This window comes from Propithecus coquereli, unplaced genomic scaffold (assembly GCF_000956105.1).
Source record: "Propithecus coquereli isolate 6110/MARCELLA unplaced genomic scaffold, Pcoq_1.0 Scaffold273, whole genome shotgun sequence".
Taxonomy (NCBI): Eukaryota; Metazoa; Chordata; class Mammalia; order Primates; family Indriidae; genus Propithecus; species Propithecus coquereli.
The window spans coordinates 3404723-3429956 of record NW_012148319.1 but is presented as its reverse complement, the minus strand read 5'-3'; the positions used below and the strand labels follow the sequence as shown (position 1 = coordinate 3429956).

At 34.4% G+C, this 25234-nt stretch overlaps 2 protein-coding genes across 2 annotated transcripts in view; both read left to right on the top strand.

The window, feature by feature from the left end:
* Positions 1-5195, top strand: part of G2E3 (G2/M-phase specific E3 ubiquitin protein ligase) — a 70248-nt gene extending 65053 nt beyond the window's left edge. The window contains exons 14-15 of the mRNA XM_012647879.1: positions 4080-4270; positions 4939-5195. Coding sequence (XP_012503333.1) covers positions 4080-4270; positions 4939-5195 — 448 coding nt within the window. The remainder of the gene's footprint in view (positions 1-4079; positions 4271-4938) is intronic.
* A 5924-nt stretch (positions 5196-11119) lies between these two features.
* The window catches only part of SCFD1 (sec1 family domain containing 1), a 105962-nt gene continuing 91847 nt past the window's right edge, over positions 11120-25234 (top strand). Inside the window, exons 1-5 of the mRNA XM_012647886.1 lie at positions 11120-11236; positions 15975-16045; positions 17853-17941; positions 20396-20486; positions 24767-24889. Of these exons, the coding sequence (XP_012503340.1) occupies positions 11182-11236; positions 15975-16045; positions 17853-17941; positions 20396-20486; positions 24767-24889 (429 nt within the window). The 5' untranslated portion in view covers positions 11120-11181. The remainder of the gene's footprint in view (positions 11237-15974; positions 16046-17852; positions 17942-20395; positions 20487-24766; positions 24890-25234) is intronic.

Here is a 25234-nt window from a genome sequence, read left to right as displayed (position 1 = left end):
ATAATTTTAAAATGTACTTATTGATTAAGAATATCTTCTGAACATTCAGCAAACATTATTCTTAATGGTGAAATGTTATAGGCATTCCCCTTAAGACTAAGACAAGCCTAGGTTGCACACAATTAGCCCTGTCCTTTCAACAATATGCTGGAGGTCCTAGCAGAATAAGACTAAATGAATTAGTAAACATTATTAAGGATTGGAAGAACTAAAAAAGGCACTTGTAGTCTATATAATTGTCTACGTAATGCAATGCAAGAAATTATTCTGTAAAGAGTTTAGCAAGGTTACTGCATACAAAAAAGGATTCTAGCAGGGAGTTTTGCAAGTGAAAAGGAATGGTAACAAAATTAGTAAACGAGAGTAAACACTGATTGTACAAAAAAATTAATGTCTAATTGGGATATACAGGAAGAAACTAAAATAATTTTTAAGTAGTATAAAAAAAGTATTAGAATTGTAAGTGTTCTAAGGTCTTTATATTCTTCAGGAAAAAGATAAGTATATCGGTGCACTTAACATTTTATAAATGCCTATTAAAATTTTGAGGAGAGGGAACTATTAAAAATAAGAACTTAAAACAAGGTGAATTGAGATTTTACAAAATCAATTAATACAAAAATTGACAAGAAGGAGTAAAAAAGCATTTTTAAAAGGCAGTATAGTTGCCCAAAATAAAGTGATGGAAATAGTTTCCTAATACATTAACAGTTACAATAAATAAAAATTACTCTCAAAGCAAGTTATAGAAAAATAAATATGCAATATGATACTTTTATAGAGAGTTCCAAAACAAGTAGAGTAATATTAGCTATTAGGAGTATATATATATAGAGAGAGACTCATTTCACATGCAGACTGTAGTATAAATTTCTGTACAGTTGATCAGTATTTTCAAATAGTAGTTTCTTCGGAGAGGAAGAAAAGGGGAAATGATGATTAGGTAGGATTTAGCCAAGTGAATAGAATATTTTTCTCTAAAAAATATAAGCAAATGTGACAAAAGGTTATCTTTTAAAATTGTCTGATAGTTTGTGGTTTTTCTGTTATTTTCTCGCCTTTTATGTAAGCTTAAATATTTCATAATTAAAGGTAAATTTTATAAAGGCAGACTTTAATTTGGTTGTAATTTGCTTCAAAGGTAAGCAAAAGGTGAAAGTTGAAAGCTGGGAATAAAGCAAAGGCTGTATTGGGAGGGGCCTTAGAAACCATGGTAAGGAATATGGACTTTGTTTCACAGACAGGATGGGTGTTAGTTTCCTGTGGCTGCCATAAAAATTATCACAAACTGACTGGCTTAAAACAATAGAAATTTATTCTCTCACAGTTCTGGAGGTCAGAAGTCCAGAATCACAGTCTTGGCAGGGCTTCGCTCTTTCTGGGAATTTAAGGGGAGAATTGATTCTTTGCCTCTTCCAGCTTCTAGTGGTTCCAGCTGTTACTTTACTTGTGGTTGCATAACTTCAGTGTCTGACTATATCACATGGCCTTTCCCTCTGTATGTGTCTCTGTGTGCGTGTCTCTTAATAAAGACACTTTTCATTGGATAAAGAGCCAGTCCAAACAATCTGGGTAGGATGGTCTCATCTGAAGATCCTTTAACATGATTACATCTGCAAATGCCCTTTTTCCAGATAAGGTCACGTTCATAGGTTCTAGGGAATAGGATTCAGACGTATATTTTTGAGGGCCACCATTCAACATAGCTCAGGGTGAATGACAGTATTGAGGTTTATTTCTGGCACAGCATGGAAAATGGACTTGGAGATTTGCACACCCAGGATACAGTTCCATTGCGGGTGGTTTATAACAGGGTGGTAGCAGTGGTATGTGGAGAAATGAGCAAATAAAAGGGATTTCAGAAAAGGAAATTCATAGGACTTGGTAGTTAGGAATGGAAGAGGGAAGGGTTAAGGATGACTTTTATTATACAAATTTGATGGATAATGAGGCCATTTACTGTCATTTAAGGTTCATATTTTGTTTTTAAGGTGATTTCCTTCCTTTTGAACTTAAGTTTGGGTGCTTAGAATCATCCATATGGTACCCAGTAGTCTGTTGGATATATTTATAGGCTAGAGATAATAGATTTTGTAGTTATGAGCATAAACCTACTAAATAAAGCCTTGGGAGATGATACGATTGTCTAATTTATATAAAAGAGAGAAGACGGCCTTGTACAGATCTACAAGGGACAAACAGCAACATATTAAGCAAGTTAAAGAAAGAAGAAACCTATGAGAGGGACTGAAAAGCTCTGGCCAGAGAATTGGGAGGTAACCAGGAGACTGGTGCCATAGAAGGAGGTCATTCATGAACTTAGGGCATCCAGAGATGTGGACAGGAATGGAGGAAAAGTAACTAGGAAATTTTTGTCAGTGAATATAGAGAAGGGTTTCAAGTAGGTTTTCCAGGAAGGAAAACAGATGGGATTGAGTGAAGTGATTTTTTTTCCTTATTCTAACTTGGAAAAGATAAGCACATGTGTTATTCCTGTTTTGTGCTGCTATAACAGACTACCTGAGCCTGGATAGTTTATAAAGAACAGAAATTCATTTTCTCAGAGTTCAAGCGGCTAGGAAGCCCCAAGATCAGGGCATGAGCAAGTTTGGTGTCTGTTGAGGGCTGCTTTCTGCTTCCAAGATGGCACCTTGATGCTGTGTCTTCTGGAGGGGAGGAATACTGTGTCCTCACATGGCAGAAGATGGAAGGGCAAAAAGGGGCAAATTCTTATGGACAGTCCAATTCATAAGGGCAGAATCCTCATGACTCAATTATCTCCAAAGGCCACACCTTCCAATACTGTTACATGAAGGGATTAAGTTTCAACATGAATTTTTAGAGGGGACAAAAGCATTAAATCATAGCAACATGTTTAAGTCCTCTTAAGAAAGAGCCAATAGAAAAGGGACATAAACCAATATAGCAGAGTATTTGAAAAGGTGGGTGGGGAATTCAGAAAGTCAGTCTGATAGGCAAAAATGATACCTTTGCTCTTTCTTATTTAGTGAAGATGTGCATTTAAAAATTATCCATTTGGGCTGGGCACAGTGGCTTATGCTTATAATCCTAGCACTTTGGGAGGCTGAGCTGGGAGGATCACTTAAGGCCAGGAGGTTGTGACTAGGTTAGGCAATATAGCAAGACACCGTTTCTACCAAGAAAAAAAGTAGCTAGGCATGGCGGTGTGCACCTGTAGTCCCAGCTATTCCCCCAGCTAAGGTGAGAGAATTGCTCGAGCCCAGAAGTTTGAGGATGCTTTGAGCTATACTTGTGCCATTACATTCCAGCCTGGGCAACAGGAAAACCCTGTTTCAAATATATATATATGAGGGCTGTCCAGAAAGTATCCAGCCGTAATTTTTCGTATTAGATGGCTGGATACTTTCCAGACAGCCCTCACATATACATATTTGAAGTATCCAGCCATAAATTTACATATTAGATGACTGGATATTTTCCAGACATCCCTTGTATATTTATTTATTTATTATTTGTATTTCTTTTGTTAATTATACATTTTTGGGGCTCAATTTTCCTATTGAGCCAAAAATATACTAGAGAAATTCATAGAAATGAATATACTAGAGAAATTTATTTTCTGTCATGAATATTAGAATATTTTCCCACTTTGTCTTTGTTCATTTCTTTTAGCAATACAAAAGTTTTAAGTTTTTATGTGATTAAGATTTATCACTTTTTATAATGTCTAGGAAACTTCATTTTTATAATAACTAGCTTTGAGGTATAAAATACTTCAGATAGCCACTTCTTTCCTCTTAATAAAAAATTAACTTAATTTTAAAACTATAAAGCCATATAATGTAGGCATAATAAAATATTCATTTTAATGTATTTGCTTGCTATAGATCTGAAAGTATTATATATAGTATGTCAATATTTTCTTTTTTTCCCTCACATCTAAAAATATATTGGTTTTTTGTGAGTTTGTTTTTGTTTTGTTTTAATCATTAGCTGTTTCAAAAAGTGCCAGATAAATTAGCTAGAAATGTTAATACCATAATACTATACCAAACATACATGTATGAATGTTGGCTCATTGTTTTTCTTCTTCTAAGTTTTAAGCAGGGTCTGAAAACTCTTGGTGTTTTGGAGAAAATTCAGACTTATCCAGAAGCATTTTGTAGTGTCCTCTGTCATAAACCTGGGAATCTTTCTGCAAAAATCCTTAGTGATCTTTTTACAGTACACACATTACCTGACGTACAAGCTTTGGGGTTTTGGAACAGTTACTTACAGGCTGTTGAGGGTATGTGGATATTTTATTTTTATTTAACTATCTCAGAACATTTGTTTAGCATATTTCTTTCATTGAATTTTACCTTTTGGTATTAATAAAACTTTTATCTGCTAACTCCATATTTACAAAAGAGACTTATTTCAAAGCAGGTTTATGTGAATGAGTTAGAAATGATGGGAAAATGTTATAGAGTAAATTTATACTTTGCAATTTGTTTTTCTCTAGATAATTTGAGGTGAAAGGCATTCTTTCTGAAAAACTGTAAATATATAGATGATTGCCACAATGTAGCAGATTAGCTTTAAGACTAAAGCTTTAAAGTTTAACTCTTAGTTGAAATTTTGTTTAGGTTTTGTGTATTTTTTCATTACTTAGGTTTCCCGTCTGCATTTGTTGAACTAATTTATAAAATAGTGATGACCTAGAAATGGTCAAATATACAGTGAGTAATTGGACGAAATGATTTTATGAATCCTTCTATTAATACTTTGAGATTCACTTGTTGAATGAACTGTTTGCCTATTACTACACTTGGCTTAGTGATTTAGTTTGCCGAAGATGAGTGTGGGGAGTCTATGCCTTTTAATAATTCCCAGTCTAGAGTATATTGATGATAATTAATAGACAGCATGTATTTATTTTTCTTTCTTTTTCTCTTTCATTGGTAAACTTTTCAGATGGTAAATCTGCAACAACAATGGAAGACATTCTTATTTTTGCAACTGGTTGCAGTTCCATTCCTCCAGCTGGATTTAAACCCACTCCTTCAATTGAGTGTCTGCATATGGATTTTCCTGTTGGAAACAAGTGTAATAACTGTTTAGCAGTTCCAATCACCAATACATATAAAGAGTTTCAAGAAAATATGGACTTTGCCATAAGAAACACTCTAAGACTAGAAAAGGAAGAAAGTTCTCACTACGTTGAACATTAAAATGTTTCTTTGAACAAAGAGACCCTTCTTTAAAAGCTGCTATTGAAAACTTTCTTTTGTTTCAGAAATTTTTTCATCATCACTTTTCAACAAATTTGTTAGCTCCTTGGCCCAATAAAATTTATGATATGAAGATAAAGGAATGTTTTGGCCATTTAAGCTAAACAGTTTTTTTTGTTAAGGCATACTAATCAAAATTGGTGATATTTTTCCATTTTCTTATTATATATGCTTCGTAAACCTCAATATAAATACTTTCAGAATGGTTGTACAGACTTTATTAGGTATAGTAGCATGGTATATATAAGATAAAAACTGTTTTACTCACTATTTTTATAAATTAGGATAACTTGTAGGATGCCAGGATTTTTCTAGTTTTATGCAATTTGAAAGTATTCTTTATTTTATTTTAAAGCATTAAATAGAAAAGTTAATTGGATAAATCTTGTTATATAAATCAGAGACATATATTCAGGGTATGTGTTATAATATTATGTATGTTTTTCTAGGATGGCACTAAATTGGTGGTTAAATGTTTTTAGATTACTGCTTTATATTAAAAAGACCCACATTGCAATTAGATTATGCCTAATAGGAAATATTATATAAAAAGCAGAATTGCACAAATATTCTGGAATCTGGATATTCCATAGGTTTAAAAACACTTCTGAGGTGGATAAAATGTGGTTGAAAATATCTAAGAAAGTGTATTTTCTTTAAAGCCCTGACTTTAATCATAGAATTTTTTTTTTCTGTATCCTATGTGCGATACTCAGTATGTCTGATCCATAATCAGTTTAGGTATCTGAATGATCTCTGTGGATTGCCATGTGATAGATTTGATCATTTAACATTTATTATCAATATAGTTGTATGCTAAGTAAGCTGGCACCATAGCATTATACAGTTATCTTCTTTGCTCTTGAATGATATCTGTTATTATACCAGCAATGTATAAATAAAGTAAAAGGGACAGAATGAAAAACCCACTCTAATCTCACCACACAGAGATAAGTACTTTCTGTGTGTCCTTCTATAAATGCTTTACTTATGTTCCCTTTATTTTTAAACTCTATTAATGCTACTAAAAGTCAAAGAATACCTAAAAGTAACAAGAAATCATGTAATAACAATGTTAAGATACATACACGTCTGCATGTTTATACTCCTGCAAAAAGAAAAAATTGGAAAAAATCGAATGTCCCTAATCTTTTATCAAATACAAATGAGATAAAGCCCCAGTTTTCCACTAAAGTAAATCCTTATGATAGGTAATTCATTATGGGAGGTAAAATGTTTTAAGCATGCTCTTCTTGGTACACAAAGCAGATATCAGCTGTTGTCATTTTCTCATTTTTCCTAAGAAATATCCTTAAATTACTGATATTTTTAGAGAAAAATAACAGGATTGATTTGATGTAGATAATACATCTGTTACTACCAAAGGAAAATTAAAACATAATCTTAGTGTAATTTTCTGTTACCTCATATATATTTTAAGTTATACTTACTAACAGACTTAACAAATTAAAGTTTTACTTTAATTTGAAGTATTTGAAAATGTTAAACAAGGTATTTCTTTATCATGTGTTGAATTCTGTTGGATGACCTAAAGTAATTAAAGGATCGATTATTAAGAAAAGTTTGAATATCTAATATAAACCTCAAATTCACCATACAGCTTTTTTCCAAATGTATTGATAAATTGGGTATTTTGTTTCTTAAACTGTCTAGTTTTTATAAAATTTAAACAGTCATTAAACCAATACAACCCAAAAGTAAAGCCATTTTCTGGTTTATAGTTTTAATTAATTCTCCCTAGAGTGGTAATTAAGGCTGATAGAACACTCACACACTTGTTGAGGTGCTGGTAGCAGGTGGGGAGGCAGCGTGCTTGAGTCAACTACAATTATAAACAGTATTCCAAATCCTCATTTTACTTATTTTAGATGTAGACAGGGCCTTAGTGATAAGATGGTATAAATAATAATTTAGGACATTTGTGTTTTAAAGTGAAGCATAAATATTCATATTGCAAAATGTTTTCTGGTTGGAAGGATGTTGCATTACTATGATTTTTAGATTAATTTGTATAGTCAAAGCACATCAGAGAAATCTGTAGGTTATTTATTTTCTGCCGTGTTATTTTGTCAAATGGTTGGTATTATAATTGTTCTTCTCCTGTTCATTTTATAGCCAGTGCATAATTCTTACTGACATTGAATTTTAAAAAGGAATTATGCTATAAACCTTTATAAATGTTATATGTATTTCTTAAATATTTCAATTGTCTAAACGCTGTATATTTTAAGCTTGTTTTCTCTTGCTCTCAATATTGAGGAAAACCATAATCGACCTGTAATGCATCTATACTGTTAATAGTTTTGGTTAGTTTTATATTCATTGTTTCTAAGCAGACTTTAAACTATTTTTAGTGTGGGAACATTATCTAAAAGCCTTATATACAATTCTCTGCCTTTCTTGTACTTAGTCATTTTATTGTTTTAGTATTTAAGACAAAGATTCTTCAAAATATATCATCAAAACTAGCTTATGATATTATACTTTGTAATATTTTCTCTAATTCGAGGAAGCGATCTTTTGTTTGGGTTAAGTAAAAAGGCTTTATTTGATTACCAGCATGAGAATTCACTTTGGTTTCTATTTTATGCATTTGTACGTTATTGGTACTTTTGTACTCAATACTAAATGCTAAGTAAAGGGGAGTATAACCAGGTATGTTTTCTTAGTGACTTTGCCTTTAGCATTCAGACATAAGAAAATCATCAGAATAAGATTCTATTTATAAACAAATAATTCTTTTATATGGTAATTATCATGTATTTTATTGTTGCTTTTACAATAAGCTATTAAACTAGTTTTTATGCTTCAAGTAATGCAATAGAAAGCATAAAAACACATTTAATTATGAATTACTTGAATATGTATTACCTGTAGTTTAGGAAAATTTGAATTGCCTTGAAGAGAACCAATTTTCAAGTTGTGATTTTCACTGTTACCTTTTCCAATTCCTAAACATATTTCAATACCTACTGTATTATCAGGTATTAGGCTAGGTGATAGTTTATATGTCAGCCTATTTTTCCCTTTTTTCAAGACTGCCAGACATAACAAAAAAGCATGACCTTTATAATGTTGTTTTCTAAATAAATATGTTTATGCCACAAATTGTGAAGTGCTTATATAAACAAAATAACTTGTTGGGATTTAACAAGATTAAGATTCTCACAAAACTGAGTAATATACAAGATCCTTTACTCTCCACATTTGAGAGATCCTGTAAGCAGTTTTTGACTGACACCCATGAACCTTTAGAAATGAGTTGTGTTAAAACTATCTATGAATATAAAATAGCTTGCCAAAATAAATAATTTAAGCCAAAATCTGGGTAGAGTCAGATAAATAGCAATAGTAAATTATGTTAATTAGTACCCTGAAGTCACAGATTATTTTCTATCTGATTCTAATAATACAAAACAAATACCTTACTGAGTCTCAGCCTTTCAAGGACTATTTCTCTACTGTTACTGTTCTTCTATGGGATATATTTTTCTATAAATTTATTGTGCACACCTTGGTCAGGACAGTTTTTAATCATTTCATTTGTATATACTGTTCATGAATGTCAAAATTCTCTTAGTCTTTTATATTAATATGCCTCATAGTATTGCATTTAATTTGCATTTGAAAGTGGAAATACCCAAATGAACCAAGATCGGGCTCTAAGGTATTCTGTATTCCATGGAGACTATAGAATGAAGTAAAACTCTCCCATAGGGCAGAAAGTGTCATTTCTTTTTAGTTGGAACACACCTAGATTATTGGAAATTCCTTCAAAATATTAGTCATAGCACTAAAGAAAACACCAATAAATATCGCAGTTAATTTATTTTCTTCTTTTTTTCTTTTTTTTAGGAGACAGGGCCTTGCTCTGTTGCCTGGCCTGATTATAGCTCACAGTATCCTGGGCTCAACCAATCCTCCCACCTCAGCCTCAAAGTAGGTGGGACAGGCATGCCACCACACTAGGCTATTTTTTTTTTTTTTTTTGGTGCAACTGGCTGTGTTGCACAATCTGGTCTCTAGCTCCTGCCCTCAAGTGATCCTCCTGCCTCAATCACCCAAAGTTTGGGGATTACATGGACGAGCCACTGCACTGGCCCCAGTTAATTAACTTCTTTTTTTTTTTGAGACAGCCTGGTTCTGTTGCTCTGGGTAGAGTGCAATGGCATCATCACAGCTCACTGTAACCTCAAGCTCCTGGGCTCAAGCGATCCTCCTCACTCAGCCTCCCCAGTAACTGGGGAGTACAGGCGTGTGCTACCACACATGGCTAATTTTTTCTAATTTTATTAGAGATGGGGTCTGGCTCTGGCTCAGGCTGGTCTCCAACTCCTGACCTCAAGTGGTCCTTCCTCCTCGGCCTCCCAGAGTGCTCGGACTACAGGCTGGTGAACCACCAGCCGGCATGCCCCCCAGTTAATTTTTTAATGATTATGTCAAGTAGCTATAAAAATGAGAGATGATGTAGTTCTTAAAGGTAAAAAATGTAGGCTCAATGCTAGGGCATTTCCTAATAGCTAAAATAATTTCCTAATAGTTAAAAATACGATAACCTGTTTTAAATTTCACAAAAATAACAGCTTTTATTTAAGAAGTATAGAAGCTAGTATTATAGAATACAATCTTGTTTTTTATGTAATTGTTAGGATAACTTAATTCATTTCATTTATATAATTTTGAAAGTTTTTAAGGCAGAGTCTGGTTTCATTTCAGAATTTGGTGCAACTTCAGAATTAACATTCAACAGCTCTCCGGGTGCGGTGGCTCACGCCTGTAATCCTAGCACTCTGGGAGGCCGAGGCCGGCGGATTGTTTGAGCTCAGGAGTTCGAAAACCAGCCTGAGCAAGAGTGAGACTCCGTCTCTACTAAAAATAGAAAGAAATTAATCGGACAACTATAAATATATAGAAAAAATTAGCCGGGCATGGTGGCCCATGCCTGTAGTCCCAGCTACTTGGGAGGCTGAGGCAGGAGGATTGCTTGAGCCCAGGAGTCTGGGGTTGCTGTGAGCTAGGCTGACGCCACGGCACTCTAGCCCGCGCAACAGAGTGAGACTCTGTGTCAAAAAAAAAAAAAAAAAACATTCAACAGCTAAGCAACGTCATCAGTAGACTCTGTTGAACATACAGAAAGTGAGTTATCATTGTGTATGCATTTTTGATATCCAATAAAATCTATGGATTAAATTAGAAATTATCAATATCGGATACATTTTGTGATCCCATGGCTTCAAGTGTACATTAAAACACCAGCACTACTACCCATTTCCCCACAAAGCAATGTTTTGTCATTTTACAATTACTACAAGGAAGGAGGAAAAACCAATTTGCCATTTTATGCCTTCCTGGTTCCTGTGCCCATCCAGGGAAACCACCATAAAGCTAGACCATTTTGCCTAAGAGATTAGACTGAGAAATCTGCCAGATTAGAGTAATTCCCCGAAGCTGTTTGCCTGGAAAATGGAGCACAGGTGAGACTCCTGCTGCACTGGAAAACTAAATGTCTACTTTGTTTCAGGTGCTTCATTTACTATAGTGCTGTGATCCTTATACCCGAGTATTATCACTCGGCAATGACCAAGCTAACAGTTCAGTAATTATAAGTTCTTACCACTACACCACGCTCCTACCCTAAGAGTTTAATTTAAGGTAGCTACCATTTGAGAGGGTGCGATTAGATAGGATAAAAAACATTACACTATTCGGCCGCTGAAAAACAGTACAGGCCACTGAAGATCCAAGTTCCACCCCGAGATAGGAGGGCACGGGAAGGTCTCTTTGAAGGGGGCGGGGCCGGGCCAGGCCCCTAAGCACCTCCTTCGGCCCCGCCCCCCGGCTTTGCTTCCGGGGCGGTAAGGGCGGCCACGTCATCTTCGGGCTCCGCTCGCCAGCTGGGCAGTGGATGGTGGGAGTGAAGATGGCGGCGGCGGCGGCCAGTATTCGGGAGAGGCAGACAGGTACTGACTTCTCTCTTCTCCCTGCAATTTCGTGCCTGCCATGGCGACATCCTCTTCCTCTGCTTGTCGCCCTCACTCGGTAGTGGTGCGTGTTGCTCAGAGACCGACCTCCAAGAGTTTAATCCAACCCCTAGAACATCAAGAGCCCCTCCTTTTGGAGTTCCTGAGGAAGAGATAGATTAGCTTGAGGACTCGGCCCCTCACCTGTGGTACAGGAGAAAGGGCTTCAGGGGTGGGCCAGTTGCTATGGTCCTGCTCGTCTCCTTCCTACTGGGCCTCAGAAGGCCATCCCGACAATATCTGGCAGCTGGTATCTTCTTCTCTGTGTTGCTACCTATGAAGTCTTTGGGTTTGTTTCTGTGTGTGATTCAGTTATCCCCGTTTTAATGGTGAAAGAACTCCATTTTCCGGCACTTCCACCATAATTACAAAATTTAGATATTTTCAGAGCGGCTTACTTTGTGCCATTTTTCTACTGCAGACCGGTCTTTTGGAGGTACGTGCAGAAAAATGCCTGCTGATAAAGATTCCTCCTTCAGCTTCCCGGAAAGTACGGAAGAATGAATTAATAGCTTTCTCACTGTAATTGTTTGACAGATTAGTGTTTCAAAATAACATTAATACTTTCATCTTCAGTAGGTCATATTTATTTAGGTTCCACTTACGCAGCGAAATGTGTAAAGATACACATTTTTTCCCTTGAGTTTTGGTCGTGGTTTTGGTTTTGTTTTTTTTTTTATCTTAGATATTTTTAGTTTTGCCTTATTTGAAAACTCCTGACAACTTGGTTTATACCTGTTAGCTAATTGTATTGAAAGTTGTCAAGCTGTTTGTTTTGATGAGCTAATAGAAATAAACCATCAAGAATGTGCATTCTTGGAAATTCTGTCTCCTGAATTATGCTTCTTTACCTATAAATCTAAATAGGAAAATAATTGGTCACAATTAATATGACCTACAGAAGAGGGTTTGGGCTTTACCTGATTACTTCCTTTGGCATTTAAAGAAAAAATTGATGATAGACTTCAATCTAGTAATGGCACACAAAGCATACTGACGTGTTCTACTTTTACCAGTAAATAATTTAGGATAACCTATCAGGTGAAGTCAGGCATAACTTAAATATTTGAAAGTCCAAATAAGATTCAGAGAATACCTGCCCTTCATTTTATCTGTGTAATTAGACAGGAAATCCCACTTGTTTTAGTGCTGTGGTTTCTGGTAGCTTAATGAAACTAAATTAATTAGGTCATACTACATATTAAAAAAAATAACATGTCAGTAAAATTCTATACCAATACAAAGGAGTTTCTTGAAAAATTAAGTTAACATGGAGTAAATTTTTATATGCAGAAACTTTGTAGAATATTAAAACCTAATCCTGTCGTTTGTATTTTTGCAGGAATAAACATCATATTAAGATTTTACATCATTACTAGCTGGTTGTGCTAGATCAATTATTTATCAAATTAGTACTGTAATTGAGTTCTGTCTTATTTTCAGAGGAAGGTAAATCCCTTTATATGTGCTATATAAGCAAAATTAAATGTTTCCCAGATGCCTATTAAGAAGAATATTTTGGGAAATAACTCACAATCCTCAAATATTCTATGATAGATACAAGACACTGTGATACAAAGGAATTTACAATCAATTTGGATAGATGAGATAATAGTTTATTGAACATTTACTATTGCCAGGTACTATTTTAGGTGATTTTGTATGTATTATTATCTCAGTTTTACAGATGAGGAAACTAATATATGTAAAGGTTAACTGGCATGCCTGTGTCTTGCTTTGCATGCCTGAAGAAACCTTATTGATCTTTTAAAGGTCATATCAAAAACTGTCTCCTTTGTGAAAGTTACCTGCATTACTCCCCTTTCTATCCCTATCTTCAGTTCAACAGGCAGAATCTGTTGCTTCCACCTCTGCTAATGTCCTTCACGCTTGCCTCTTCCTTGCAAGTTCTTGTTCGTCTTACCTGCTTCTCAACATTGTAGGGTCCCAGATCAACTGTTTTCTCTACTATAGTGATGTCTTCTAGCTCTTAGCTTTAAGTACTATCTATATATTGATAATTCCCAGTTTATATCTCTAGTCTTGACCTCCCATCTGAACTTAGTCTACCCCATAACTTACTTGCCAAGTTAATGGCAACTTCATCCTTGTGGTTACTCTGGTCAAAAACCTTGAAGTTTTCTTGACTTCTCTCTCATGTCTCATGTCAGATCTGTCAGTAAATCTTGTCAGTTCTACTTTGAGAATATATCCAGGATCTGACTGTTGTCATTGCTATCACCCAGGTCCAATTCACCATGAATTTCTGCCTTAATTTCCGCGATAACCTATTTGGTTTCCTTGCTTTTACAACCCAATTCCTTTTCAGTCTTTTCTACACAATACCAAGACTGATTACATCATATATTTGCTCAAAATCTTCCAGCAGCTTCCCATTTCCATCACGGGAAAAGCCAAGGCTTATATGATCTGGTCCCTGCACCTTTCTGATGTCATTCCCTATTAAATCACCCCTTTCCTCGAACACAGAAATGATCCCACCTTTGAGCCTTTGTATTTGTTTCCTCTTTCTAGAATATTCTTTTAGAGATAGTGTATGTGGCTCACTCCTTCACCTCCTTTAGGTCTTTACTCGAATATCACCTCAGGAATCCTTCCCTGATTACTCTATTTGCAATTACATCTCAACTCCCTCTTCCCCTTTCCCAATCTTATTTTTCTTTGTTGATTATCTTTCTCCCCCAACTAGAATGAAAACTACTTAAGAATAGATAATTTTTATTCAGTTTGTTTTGTTCAGTGCTAGATCCCCAATAACTAGAGTGCATGTGGTAAACACTCATTAGACACTTGTTGAATGAGTAAATGAATAGTAAATATAGTTGACAATATTTGTTCAGGGAATGAGTGAAGAAAACATTCTAGGTAAGGGTAAAAACACATTAACCCCATTCCAAGTCTAGGAATAGGGATATAGGTTGAGTATCCTATATCCAAAATGCTCGAGACCAGAAGTGGTTTGGATTTTGGAATATTTGTGATACTATGGTTGAACATCCCAAATCCAATAATCTGAGCGCGTCATGTTGGCACTCAAAAAGTTTCAGATTTTGGAGCATTTCAGATTTTCGGTCTTCAGATGCTCAACCTGTAGTATGTTTAGAGACAATAAGGAAAACTAGTTTGTCATTTCAGTTAAAAGCAATGATTTAAGCCTTGGGGAGTTAAACTCTGAAGAAAGTAAAATGACATTCTTATACACTGTTTGAACAGTGTCCTTCCCACTATATCAAAATACCTTTTAACAAGTTAGCCAAGGCTCAAAGGTGGAGAAATTCCCCTAGATTTAGCTGAGAAGGCAAATGTGGGATTATCTGCTGCTACTGGCCTCTTTCAGTTAGCTGAGGCCTAACTCTGGAGAACACTAAACACCTGAGGCTCCCATGGCAGCCTAGGCTGTAGTTCTTCAAGTTGTCATGGGTTAAGAGTGTGAACAGTTTTTCCTAAGAATCAAGGTTTTCTGTCTCTTGAGCTGTGACTGCCAGGTTGATGTTGTCTTTATTGCCTCGAGGTGGTAAGAAGAGCTCTGTAGTGCACGGTGGGAGAGTTAATCCTGGAACGCCCTCCATGTCTCCTGTGTTATTTCAGTTTTAAATACTAAAGTGTTTTTTTGTTTATGCATAGTTTTATGTAACACCATAGCACCTGTGAGCCTCTGAAGTAGGTGTAAATTATTGGTAATATGTATTATTGGCTAGACATTAGATACTAACATTTTTACCAAAAATTATGTATGTATGTACACATGCCTAACTATACAAATATATCTCTGAATTACAGTCTCTTCCATGATAGAGGTGTTACAGCATTATATCTACCTCAGCATATAAGCATTCAATAGAAGTTTTTCTAGTGAGTGAATGAATATGCTATAAATTGATACTCAGGTGATTTTAGAATTATATAGTTCTCTGGTAAAAGTTTGGAATGTGAGTTATTCTGCATTAGTTAATAAAACCTGATGTAAATGTTTTTAAAAATCAAGTCAATTTTAAGTTGCCAGTCTTTTAAAAATTAAATCACCTAACTACTATTTATAACTGCTGTGATTTTTGAAGTTGTGTATTTTCTTGGCTGGAGTTATCAGTTATCTAACATCTATGGGAAAGTCTAATTTTTCCCAGGGAACATAGAATTTTAAGCAACATGGCTTTTCACTGAATCTGACAGGATGTTGTAAAATGTGCTCTTAGGTAACTAAAAAATAGACCTGTTGTGTGAAGGTTTTGTATATGAATCAATTAAATGTCATAGATAATTTTGTTTTTAAAAAAATCTGTTTTCAGCCAGACAGTGAATAGCCAACAGCATCAGTTATCTATTGAGGACATTGCAAGTTCGTGATTAAAGAAATTTCTTTTTGCATCTATTTAAAATGTAGTGTGATATTGTCAGGAGAAATGGAAAAAGCTTCTTCCTGAACAGTTTCCACAGTTTCATCTAGGGATGGAAATCTCCCAAATACATGCCAATTAGCTATTGATGAAATGGTTTTACAAGATCTGACCCCTACCTAGTTCTACACATCCAGTCATTTGATTAATCAGTTTTACTGGAGTTGATTTGTGCATTTTGTTTTGGAGTCGGAAAATAAATGTGGAGGAAAAAGAAAATCCTAAAAAATAATGATATTTGATAAAACTATTTTTATTTTCAGTGGCTTTGAAGCGTATGTTGAATTTCAATGTGCCTCATGTTAAAAATAGCACTGGAGAACCAGTATGGAAGGTAAGAGTTTATCTTAATGGAAACTAATTCCTTTTTCACAGCCCTTATTGGTGGTAATTGGAGGGAATTTCTTATAATACTGAACTAGTAACACAGTTACAATGCATGAATATTTTATTTTTATTTAACATGGTATCTTAATATGAATCTTTAAACATTTTATGAAGTGAGACAGGTGATAAAACAGTAATATTCATCTAGGGAATCCACCTGGTCTCTTGGATGGAGTCTCACTGTCAGGTCTTTACTCTGGGTGATGTTAGCTTTTCAAGTCCAGAGTTTGGATTTTGTAAGCTTGCTTAGGGTTAGTCACATTCAGAGGGACTGGTTTATTTTAACTATCTCATAAGAGAGGGATCTATAAACCACAATACCAGTTCATTAATTTATTAACGTAAGATACAAAACTATCAGTAAAACTGTTAATTGAACTAGAAGGTAATCTACAATCTTTCTCTTTTTAGGAATGCTAGAGAGCCTTTAAAAATTTCTATTCTTTGGGCTTCTTCGTTTTAAACTGCATGCTGATTCTATCTCTTTTTTTTATCCAAAGAGATTACAGTTGATTAGATTTGAACTTTATAGTTACTTTATACTTCCTTATTGCTAAGAACTAAGAACAAATCAATTTGGTTAGAATTGGGGGTGTTTCGAAAACTCTCATGAGTCCTTTTAAGTCTTTTGAGTTAACTCTAAAGGTGATTAAAGTCATCCATGTTGAATTCATAGTTTAAGCTTCAGCGTGTTCCTTGATTTTCCCCTTACTTCCTATTTCTTTGTGGACATCATCTTATTGCCTGTTGCATAAACTGTACTTATTTATTTGTTTCTAAGGCCTGTATTGACCTGTTGAGTTAAATAGTTTGAGAATTTCTTGAGTACAGATTTATGTTAAATTCTTTCTCCACCCATCACTTTTATATCACAAGATTAATAATATCGAGTTTTGAGATTTAAAGATTTTTGAGAGATGCAACATCTAACCTTTTGTAACTAGAGCAGAAAAATTTTTAGCCTCTCTAAAGGAAATTCTGGCTTTCAAGAAAAACATATTTTTATAATAGCATGTTTCATCTTCTCATTAGCAATTTCTTATTCCGTAAAGAATTTTTGAGGGAATTGTGAAAAACACTTACCAGTTGAGAATCCCTTTTATTTGCCTTAAATCTAAAACTAATTTTGAGAGAGAAAACCCATTTGGAGTTCTTACTACTTCTTGAAGGTGTCAGTTTTAATACTTTTAGAATGTGAGGAAATGCATTTGGTACAATAAGGCTATCAAATACTCTTTGGGGACTTAATTTTTAAGATGACTATCTTAACCTGAGATGCTAAATTACTAAATTCTCATCATTGTCATGAAACTTGTTATATATTAGTTTTGAAAGTGGCTAATTTTTACATCTCTGTTTTTAGAAAAGATATATGTGAACTGGAAAGAAAAGTAGGGGAATGAATGTGAGTTTGTTCTATGTTCAGAGTCTTGTATTAGAGCGTAAAATAAAGATTTTTATAGTCTCTAATTTTTTTAACCTAGAAAACATATTTTATAAGAAGAAATTTATGTAGTGGTTGATTTATTTCAGTCCAAGTAGTAATGCTTTTAACAGTGTATTATTACCTGGATGGACATTTTAGTAAATAATGATGGAAAATACTAAATTGAGGCAAGGATAAGAATTCAGTATACATGATTTATTAAAATTTACTTCAGCATTCTCTTGACTCATATGATTGTCTTAATATGGGTTCTGTATTGGTTGTTCACTGATAATGTTTAAAAAACACATGGTATTTTTTTTAATAGGTGCTCATTTATGACAGATTTGGCCAAGATATAATCTCTCCTCTGCTATCTGTGAAGGAGCTGAGAGACATGGGAATTACTCTGCATCTGTGAGTTTTAACATATTTTGAATACCGGCATTCATTTTCAAACACATTATTAAAAATTTCTTTGGCTGCCCTGAAATCAAATTATTAAGGAACACTTATAGAGAGAAATAATGTTAGTTTATAGTATTTATAGCAAACTGAACATACTTTATTTTCCTCATATCTTCTTTTATTCAATGCTTTATTTCTGAGGTTAAAAATTAATCTTCAGTCTAAGGCTTTACGATTCAGAATTTAAATTTTCTTTGTTGTGTCTTTTCCTACAGGCTTGGTTTACTCTCTATGTGAAGAAGAACTGGTAATCTTAAGGTCTCTTCCAGCTCTAAAAGTGTTTTATTCCTTTAATTTAAGTATACAGATGCTCCTTGCCTTATGATGGGGCTATGTCCTGATCAACCCATCATAAGCTGAAAATATCATAAGTTTTAAATGCATTTAATACACCTAACCGACCAGACATCATAGCTTAGCCTAGCCTACCTTAAATGTGTTCAGAAAACTTACATTAGCCTACAGTTGGGTAAAATTATCTAACACAAAGACAACTTTATAATAAACCATTGACTATCTCATGTAATTATTAAATGCTATAAATGGAAAGTTAAAAAAGTTAAAAAAGTATGGGTACTTGAAGTACAGTTTCTACTGAATGTGTGTTGTTTTGCACCATCATAAAGTCATAAGATTCTAAACTGAACCATTATAAGTCGGGAACCATCTTTACTTTTTTAGAAAAGGAACATCTAAATTAGTTTATCATTAATATGAAAAATTTTAGTGACTATGAAGTTATGGCTGTTAATCACATGGGAGGCCGTGTTGTCTTAACTATTAAGGTTGTGCGATTATATTGCTTCTGACATGTTTGATAGAACATGTCAGACTTAAACACAGATTTGCTTTGGTAATGTAGTCATATATATATTGGTAATATATTTGGTAATGTATTCTTACATACTGAAGATTGATGCCATCCTTGCAAATTATAGTTTATTAATAAGCATTGGTTGCCATTGGCACCTTAATAAGTGCTTAACTAGTAATACTTTATTTACTAAAGAAAAGACTAAAATTTAAAAATCTTAAGTGATTGTCCCATGATTGTACAACTAGTTAATAGCAGAGCTGTGGTCAGATTGTTTGACCACTCATTCTGTGCTGTTTGTCTACTGAACTACAATGGCTCAGTAACAGTGACTACAGAAGTGAGGCCTAACTCAGTACTTCCTTCAGGGGTGAGAATAGTCGTCCAGTTTGAGAGTTTAGGACTCTCTCTCCCTAACCTGTTGCTGCTACCACCAGAGAATAAAAGATTACACAGCTACTGGAATTAATTCCTGTACATCTTGCCCCTAATCATTCTTCCCTATTTGCTGGAGAAAACTGCATCAGTTACTTACACTCTACAAACTGTTTTAGGCCAATTTGTAGGAAACAGTAATTATAAATTTCCAGAATATGAAATGGTGGTTGAACAGGCAGCATAAAAAAGACAACTGGGGGCCGGGCGCGGTGGCTCACGCCTGTAATCCTAGCTCTCTGGGAGGCCGAGGCAGGCGGATTGTTTGAGCTCAGGAGTTCGAAACCAGCCTGAGCAAGAGCGAGACCCCGTCTCTGCTAAAGATAGAAAGAAATTAGCCAAACGATTAAAAATAGAAAAAATTAGCCGGGCATGGTGGTGCATGCCTGTAGTCCCAGCTACTCGGGAGGCTGAGGCAGGAGGATTGGTTGAGCCCAGGAGTTTGAGGTTGCTGTGAGCTAGGATGACGCCACGGCACTCTAGCCTGGGCAACATAGTGAGACTCTGTCTCAGAAAAAAAACCAGACAACTGGGGAGTGGGGTGGCAAAAAAAGAAATAAGAAAAAAAGTAAACAACCTATGGCAGCCATCACATTATCCTTTTCAGTGTCAGTAGCAGCAGCCAGACAGATGGGAGAAGTTAATAAATGCAGACCCACTGGCAGCATATGCCTCTTTCCTCTCTCTTCTTGATTATGGAAGGATGATTAGAGAAAGGCAAGTATTGTAGAAATAGAATGTTATTCATATTTCCTGATGTAAGCATGGTAAAATCTTACAATGAACAATAAGATTTTGTGATTTGATGTGGAGATATTTGAGTGAAAAGGTTCTCTGAATTGTAAGAAGAGAAAACTATTCAAGTGATATAATCTATAAGATCTTTAGATTTTCTCTTGTGTATTCTCTTATGAAACAATACGAATAGAACAGATGAAAACTAATGAGCAATTCGGATGTTAACTAATAAATAATATTAACGCCGACGTAAGGAGAAAGCTGGGTTAACTAACTGATTACTTGCACCAAGAGCTTTTAAAGCACTGGTCACCGTCCTTGAGCTAGTGAACTCCCAGTTTGAGAAATACTATTTTAAACTATCTTCTTAGATAAGTAACTAAGAAAAAATGTTTTATGTTCTTTATGTCTTCTAGGCTTTTGCACTCTGATCGAGATCCTATTCCAGATGTTCCTGCAGTGTACTTTGTAATGCCAACTGAAGAAAATATTGACAGAATGTGCCAGGTAATAACGAGTTCTTATTTTCCTGACTTGAATTTAGAAACAGATTTTTGTTTTTCAAAAATAATCTTCGATGTTCAGTGTGAAGAATCAGAAATTCCCTTGCCCAGTTTCCCACTCTGAGACTATCTTTGAATTTTAAGTAGCTTGAAAGATTTAAAACTTTTTGGCCAAAGAAGCATTGCGTAGTGGTCCCCCCTTATCTGCAGTTTCACTTTCCTTGGTTTTAGTTACCCACGGTCAACTGGGTACTGAAGACTGAATATGTTACAATACTGAAAATATTACAGTATTTTGAGAAAAAGACCATATAAGTTTATTACAATATATTGTTTTAATTGTTACATTTTATTATTATTGTTAATCTCTTACTGTGCCTAATTTATAAGTAAAACTTTACTGTAGTTATATATGTATAGGAAAAAGCAAAAAACACAGAGTTCTGTACTATCTGCAGTTTCAGGCATCCACTAGTGGTCTTGGAATGTATTCCCTGCAGATAAGGGGGGACTGCTATGTTAGTAAACACTGTTGGCTTTAAAAAGCAGAAAGCCTTACTATATTATCTTTAAAAATAGGGTTTTAGTCTTCTGAGATAATAAGAAGGCTGGGAAAGGAGGTCCATGCTAGTTGCAGAGAACTATAAGGTAATGAAAAACCCAGACTCCTCCTCTCTTTGATCCGTCATCTTCAGTTTGTTGGTTTTCATTGTCTTGCTTGTTGCTTCATGAATGTAAGGTGATAGCTGCAGCTGTAGACCTCACATCTATGTTCACAGTAAGAAGAAGGTGGTAATGGACTATGCCACTTCTTACTGTTGATTTGGGTCAGGAAAGCTAAGCCTTCCCAGAAACTCTCAGACAACTTTCATTTATGTCTAAGTAAAAAGTAGCTACAAGTGAGACTGGAAAGGTCACTATTTAGATAAGTGTATTGCCACCTCGAAGAAAATCTGGATTCTTTTAGCACGGAAAAGAGAAAAAATAGATATTGGATAGCTAACAGTGTTTGCCACAAGTCCCAGCATCTTGTTATTGACTGTTAATCAAATTGCTATTTAAATTGTTAGTGAAGTTTGCATATTTTGTGTCCACTGTAGCTTCTTGATACCCACCTTTCTCTTTTATCCTGCATAAACCCAACAGTGCCATTTTTAAAGGAGGTACTACTTATTAATCTCTTCCTCCTTCCTTTTTTAATCAGAGTTTTATTGAAATATAATTCACATGCTGTACAATTTGCCCATTTTAAAGTATACAAGTGTACAATTCATTTGTTTTTGGTATATTCACAGAGTTTAGCAACATCACCACAATCAGTCTTAGAACATTGTCATTACCTCAAAAAGAAACTTTGCCCCCTTTAACTATTACATTCCCAACCTATTCTCATCCCCTTTGAGCCCTAAGCTACTTTCTATTTCTACATATTTGCCTATTCTGGCCATTACATATGAATAGAATCATATAATATGTGGTCTTTTGTATCTGGCTTCTTTCTTAATATAATGTTTTCAAGGTTTATCTATATTGTATCATGTATCAATATTTTATTCCTTTTTGTAGCTAAATGTATTTCATTGTATAGATGTACCAAGTTTTGTTTATCCATTTACCAGTTGGACAGTTGTGTCGTTTCCATCTTTTGACTATTACTAATAATGTTGCCATTAATATTCATGTAAAAATTTCTGTATGAACTTGTTTTCATTTCTCTTGTGTCCATAAACACATAGTTATGGAATTGCTTGGTCAAATGATAACTCTGTATTTAACCTTTTGAGTCACCGACAGACTGTTTTCCAAGTGTTTGCACCATCTATTCCCACTAAGCAGTGTATGAGGGCTCCAGTTTCTCCAGATCCTTGCCAATACTTATTATCTGACATTTTGACTGTAGGCATTCTAGTGGGTGTAAAGTGGCATCTCATTATAATTTTGATTTGCATTTCTATAATTAGTGATCATAAGCATCTTTTAACATGCTTATTGGCAGTTTGTATGTCTTTGGAGAAATGTCTTTTCAGATTCTTTGCCCATTTTTTAATTGAGTCATCTTTTTATTGTTGAGTTTTAGAGCCCTTGATATATGCTGGGTACTGGACCCTGATCATGTATATGAGTTGCAAATATTTTCTTCCATTCTATCAGTTGTCTTTTTACACTCTTGATAGTGTCCTTTGGAGCATAAAAGTTTTTAATTTTGATGAAGTCCAGTTTATCTATTTTGTCTTGAGTTTGTGTTTTGGCATCATATTTTAAGAACCTGTTCCAAATCCTTGTGTTTCCTTCTAAGGATTTTGTAGGTTTGGCTCTTAACAGGTCGTTGATCCATTTTGAGTTAATTTTTGTATATGGTGGAAGTAGAATATCCAACTTCATTCTTTTGCACGTGGCTTATTGTTGGCCCCGCATTATTTATTGGAGAACCTGTTCTTTCCCTGGTGAATGATCTTGGCAGCCTTGCCAAAGTCAATTGACCATCGGTTTATTTCTGGACTCTCAGTTCTATTCCATTGATCTCTATCTATGTCTTTCCTTATGCCTGTACCACACAGTCTTGATTTCTCTTGCTTGGTAGCAAATTTTGAAATTGGGAAATTGAATCCTCCAACTTTGTACTTCTTTTTACAGATTGTTCTGGCATTTCTGGTTCCCTTGAGTTTCTAAATGAATTTTAGGATTAGCTTATTGATGCCTACAAAGAAGCCACTTCTATGCTTCTGATAGGGATTGCGTTAAATCTGTAGATCAATTTGGGGAGTATTACTATCTTAACAATATTAAATTTTCTGATCCATGTACCTGGGACATCCTTCCATTTATTTAAATCTTTAATTTCTTTTAATAATGTTTTGTAATGTTTATAAATTTTGTACTTCTTTTGTTAAATTTATTTTTTTAATGCTATTATGAATGGAATTGTTTTCTTAATTCCATTTTTAGGATTGTTCATTGCAATTTTATAGAAATCCAATTGATTTTTATATATTTATCTTAAATCTTACAACCTTGCTGAATTTATGTGTCCTTTTGAAATGTCCATCATTCTTTGACCACTTCCTTCCTTTCTGGCACAAGAAAATATTCCAGGATGGTCTGGGATTGTACTTTTCTCTGTCCCAACCGGGGATTCAGCCATTTATCTAAGGAGCCTTGGTTGCTTTCTATAGAGAAAGGTATTTAGAAATCAGGATCAGGGCAGAAGTATACTCATTGTGACTAGGGTGTGACTGTTCTTAAGTCCTTTCAGTGGACAAAGTTAGGAAATATATGTATGTACACACACATATACTTTTACAGCTGTATTTATTTTTATAACTCTCCCTCTCACCTCCCTACTACCTAAATAACCCCCAAAATTGTTTTAGTTCAGCAACACAGGATTTATTCTAGCTTTTCCTTTTTCCCTTTGCAAATTTATTATTCCTTTCTCTGACAGTGAAAAGCATGTGTCCCAATATCCTGAACATATTACTGATTTTCTCAGTCTTCATACATAATCAGTCTCCTGGCCGTTGTTGAATCACTGCTCTGCTCAGCTGCTTTCCTCACACAGGCTCCAACTCCTCAGTTTTTCACATTTTAACATCTCTGAAATTAGATGTGTCTTAAAAATTGATTGTCATAAAATTTATTGGCAGGATTAATCCTTAATGGTACATGAAATGATGGTGCCTATTACAGTCAATGTCATCTTAGATTTCAGGAAATACGGTTATTATATATCTATTTGCTTAGAGTTTAAGAAGATAAATAAATTTGATGTAAGAATTTGCACAACTTAAATTCCATTACTTTTAAGTGATTGAGAAGAATTACTTCTGGAATTAGTAATTAGAGTTATGATATGTCTGTGCGCGCAGTGAAGGAAGTATTTGTTGTGTCATCACATGACCAGAGCAGTAGGAAGGTAATGTCTGCCAAATATAACAAGCATTTTGTTATAGTAGAGAGCCACTTTCTGGGTAGTTTTAGAAAATTGCAGATAGGCTATATCAAAGCAGTTTTGTGCTACATTGTAATTAATGGGATTTTGTTGATAATGTAATTATAATTTCATCATTTTAATTATTAAGATATATTTCAGGTTACAGCTGATAACCAATACTTCTTCATAATTTTGTTCTCTTAGGATATTTTTTTTGATTTCCATTTATATAACCTGGCTTTTAAATATATATTTCATTCTCTAAAACCTTTCTCTTACAGTATGTAAAAGATTTATATTCATGGTCTCCTTTATATTACCCTATAACAATGAAATATTCATTGTACTTTTAGGACCTTCGAAATCAACTCTATGAATCATATTATTTAAATTTTATTTCTGCTATTTCAAGAAGTAAACTGGAAGATATTGCAAATGCAGCATTAGCAGCTAGTGCAGTAACACAAGTAGCCAAGGTAAAAGATTTTGATCGGTTGATAACATTTTGTTAATGTAAAATTTAACAATATTCTGAAACCTGCTAATTGACGTAAGTGTCTAATTTATAAATGACCGGAATGACCTAAGAAATGTTTAGGCTCAATGCTTGTAGAAAGAATTCTGATAATGTAAATTATCTTCAACTTGAACTAGGCAAAATGAACCAAACTAAAGGAATTTAGTATTTAATGAATTTGAAAATAAAAATAAAAAGCAGAATGAATTTTTCTTTGAGCTGGAAGTTGTATAATCTTTTTTGCTCAACTCAGAAATCATTTGACAGTTGTGTTATGATAAATTATACTGAAAATATGTTGACA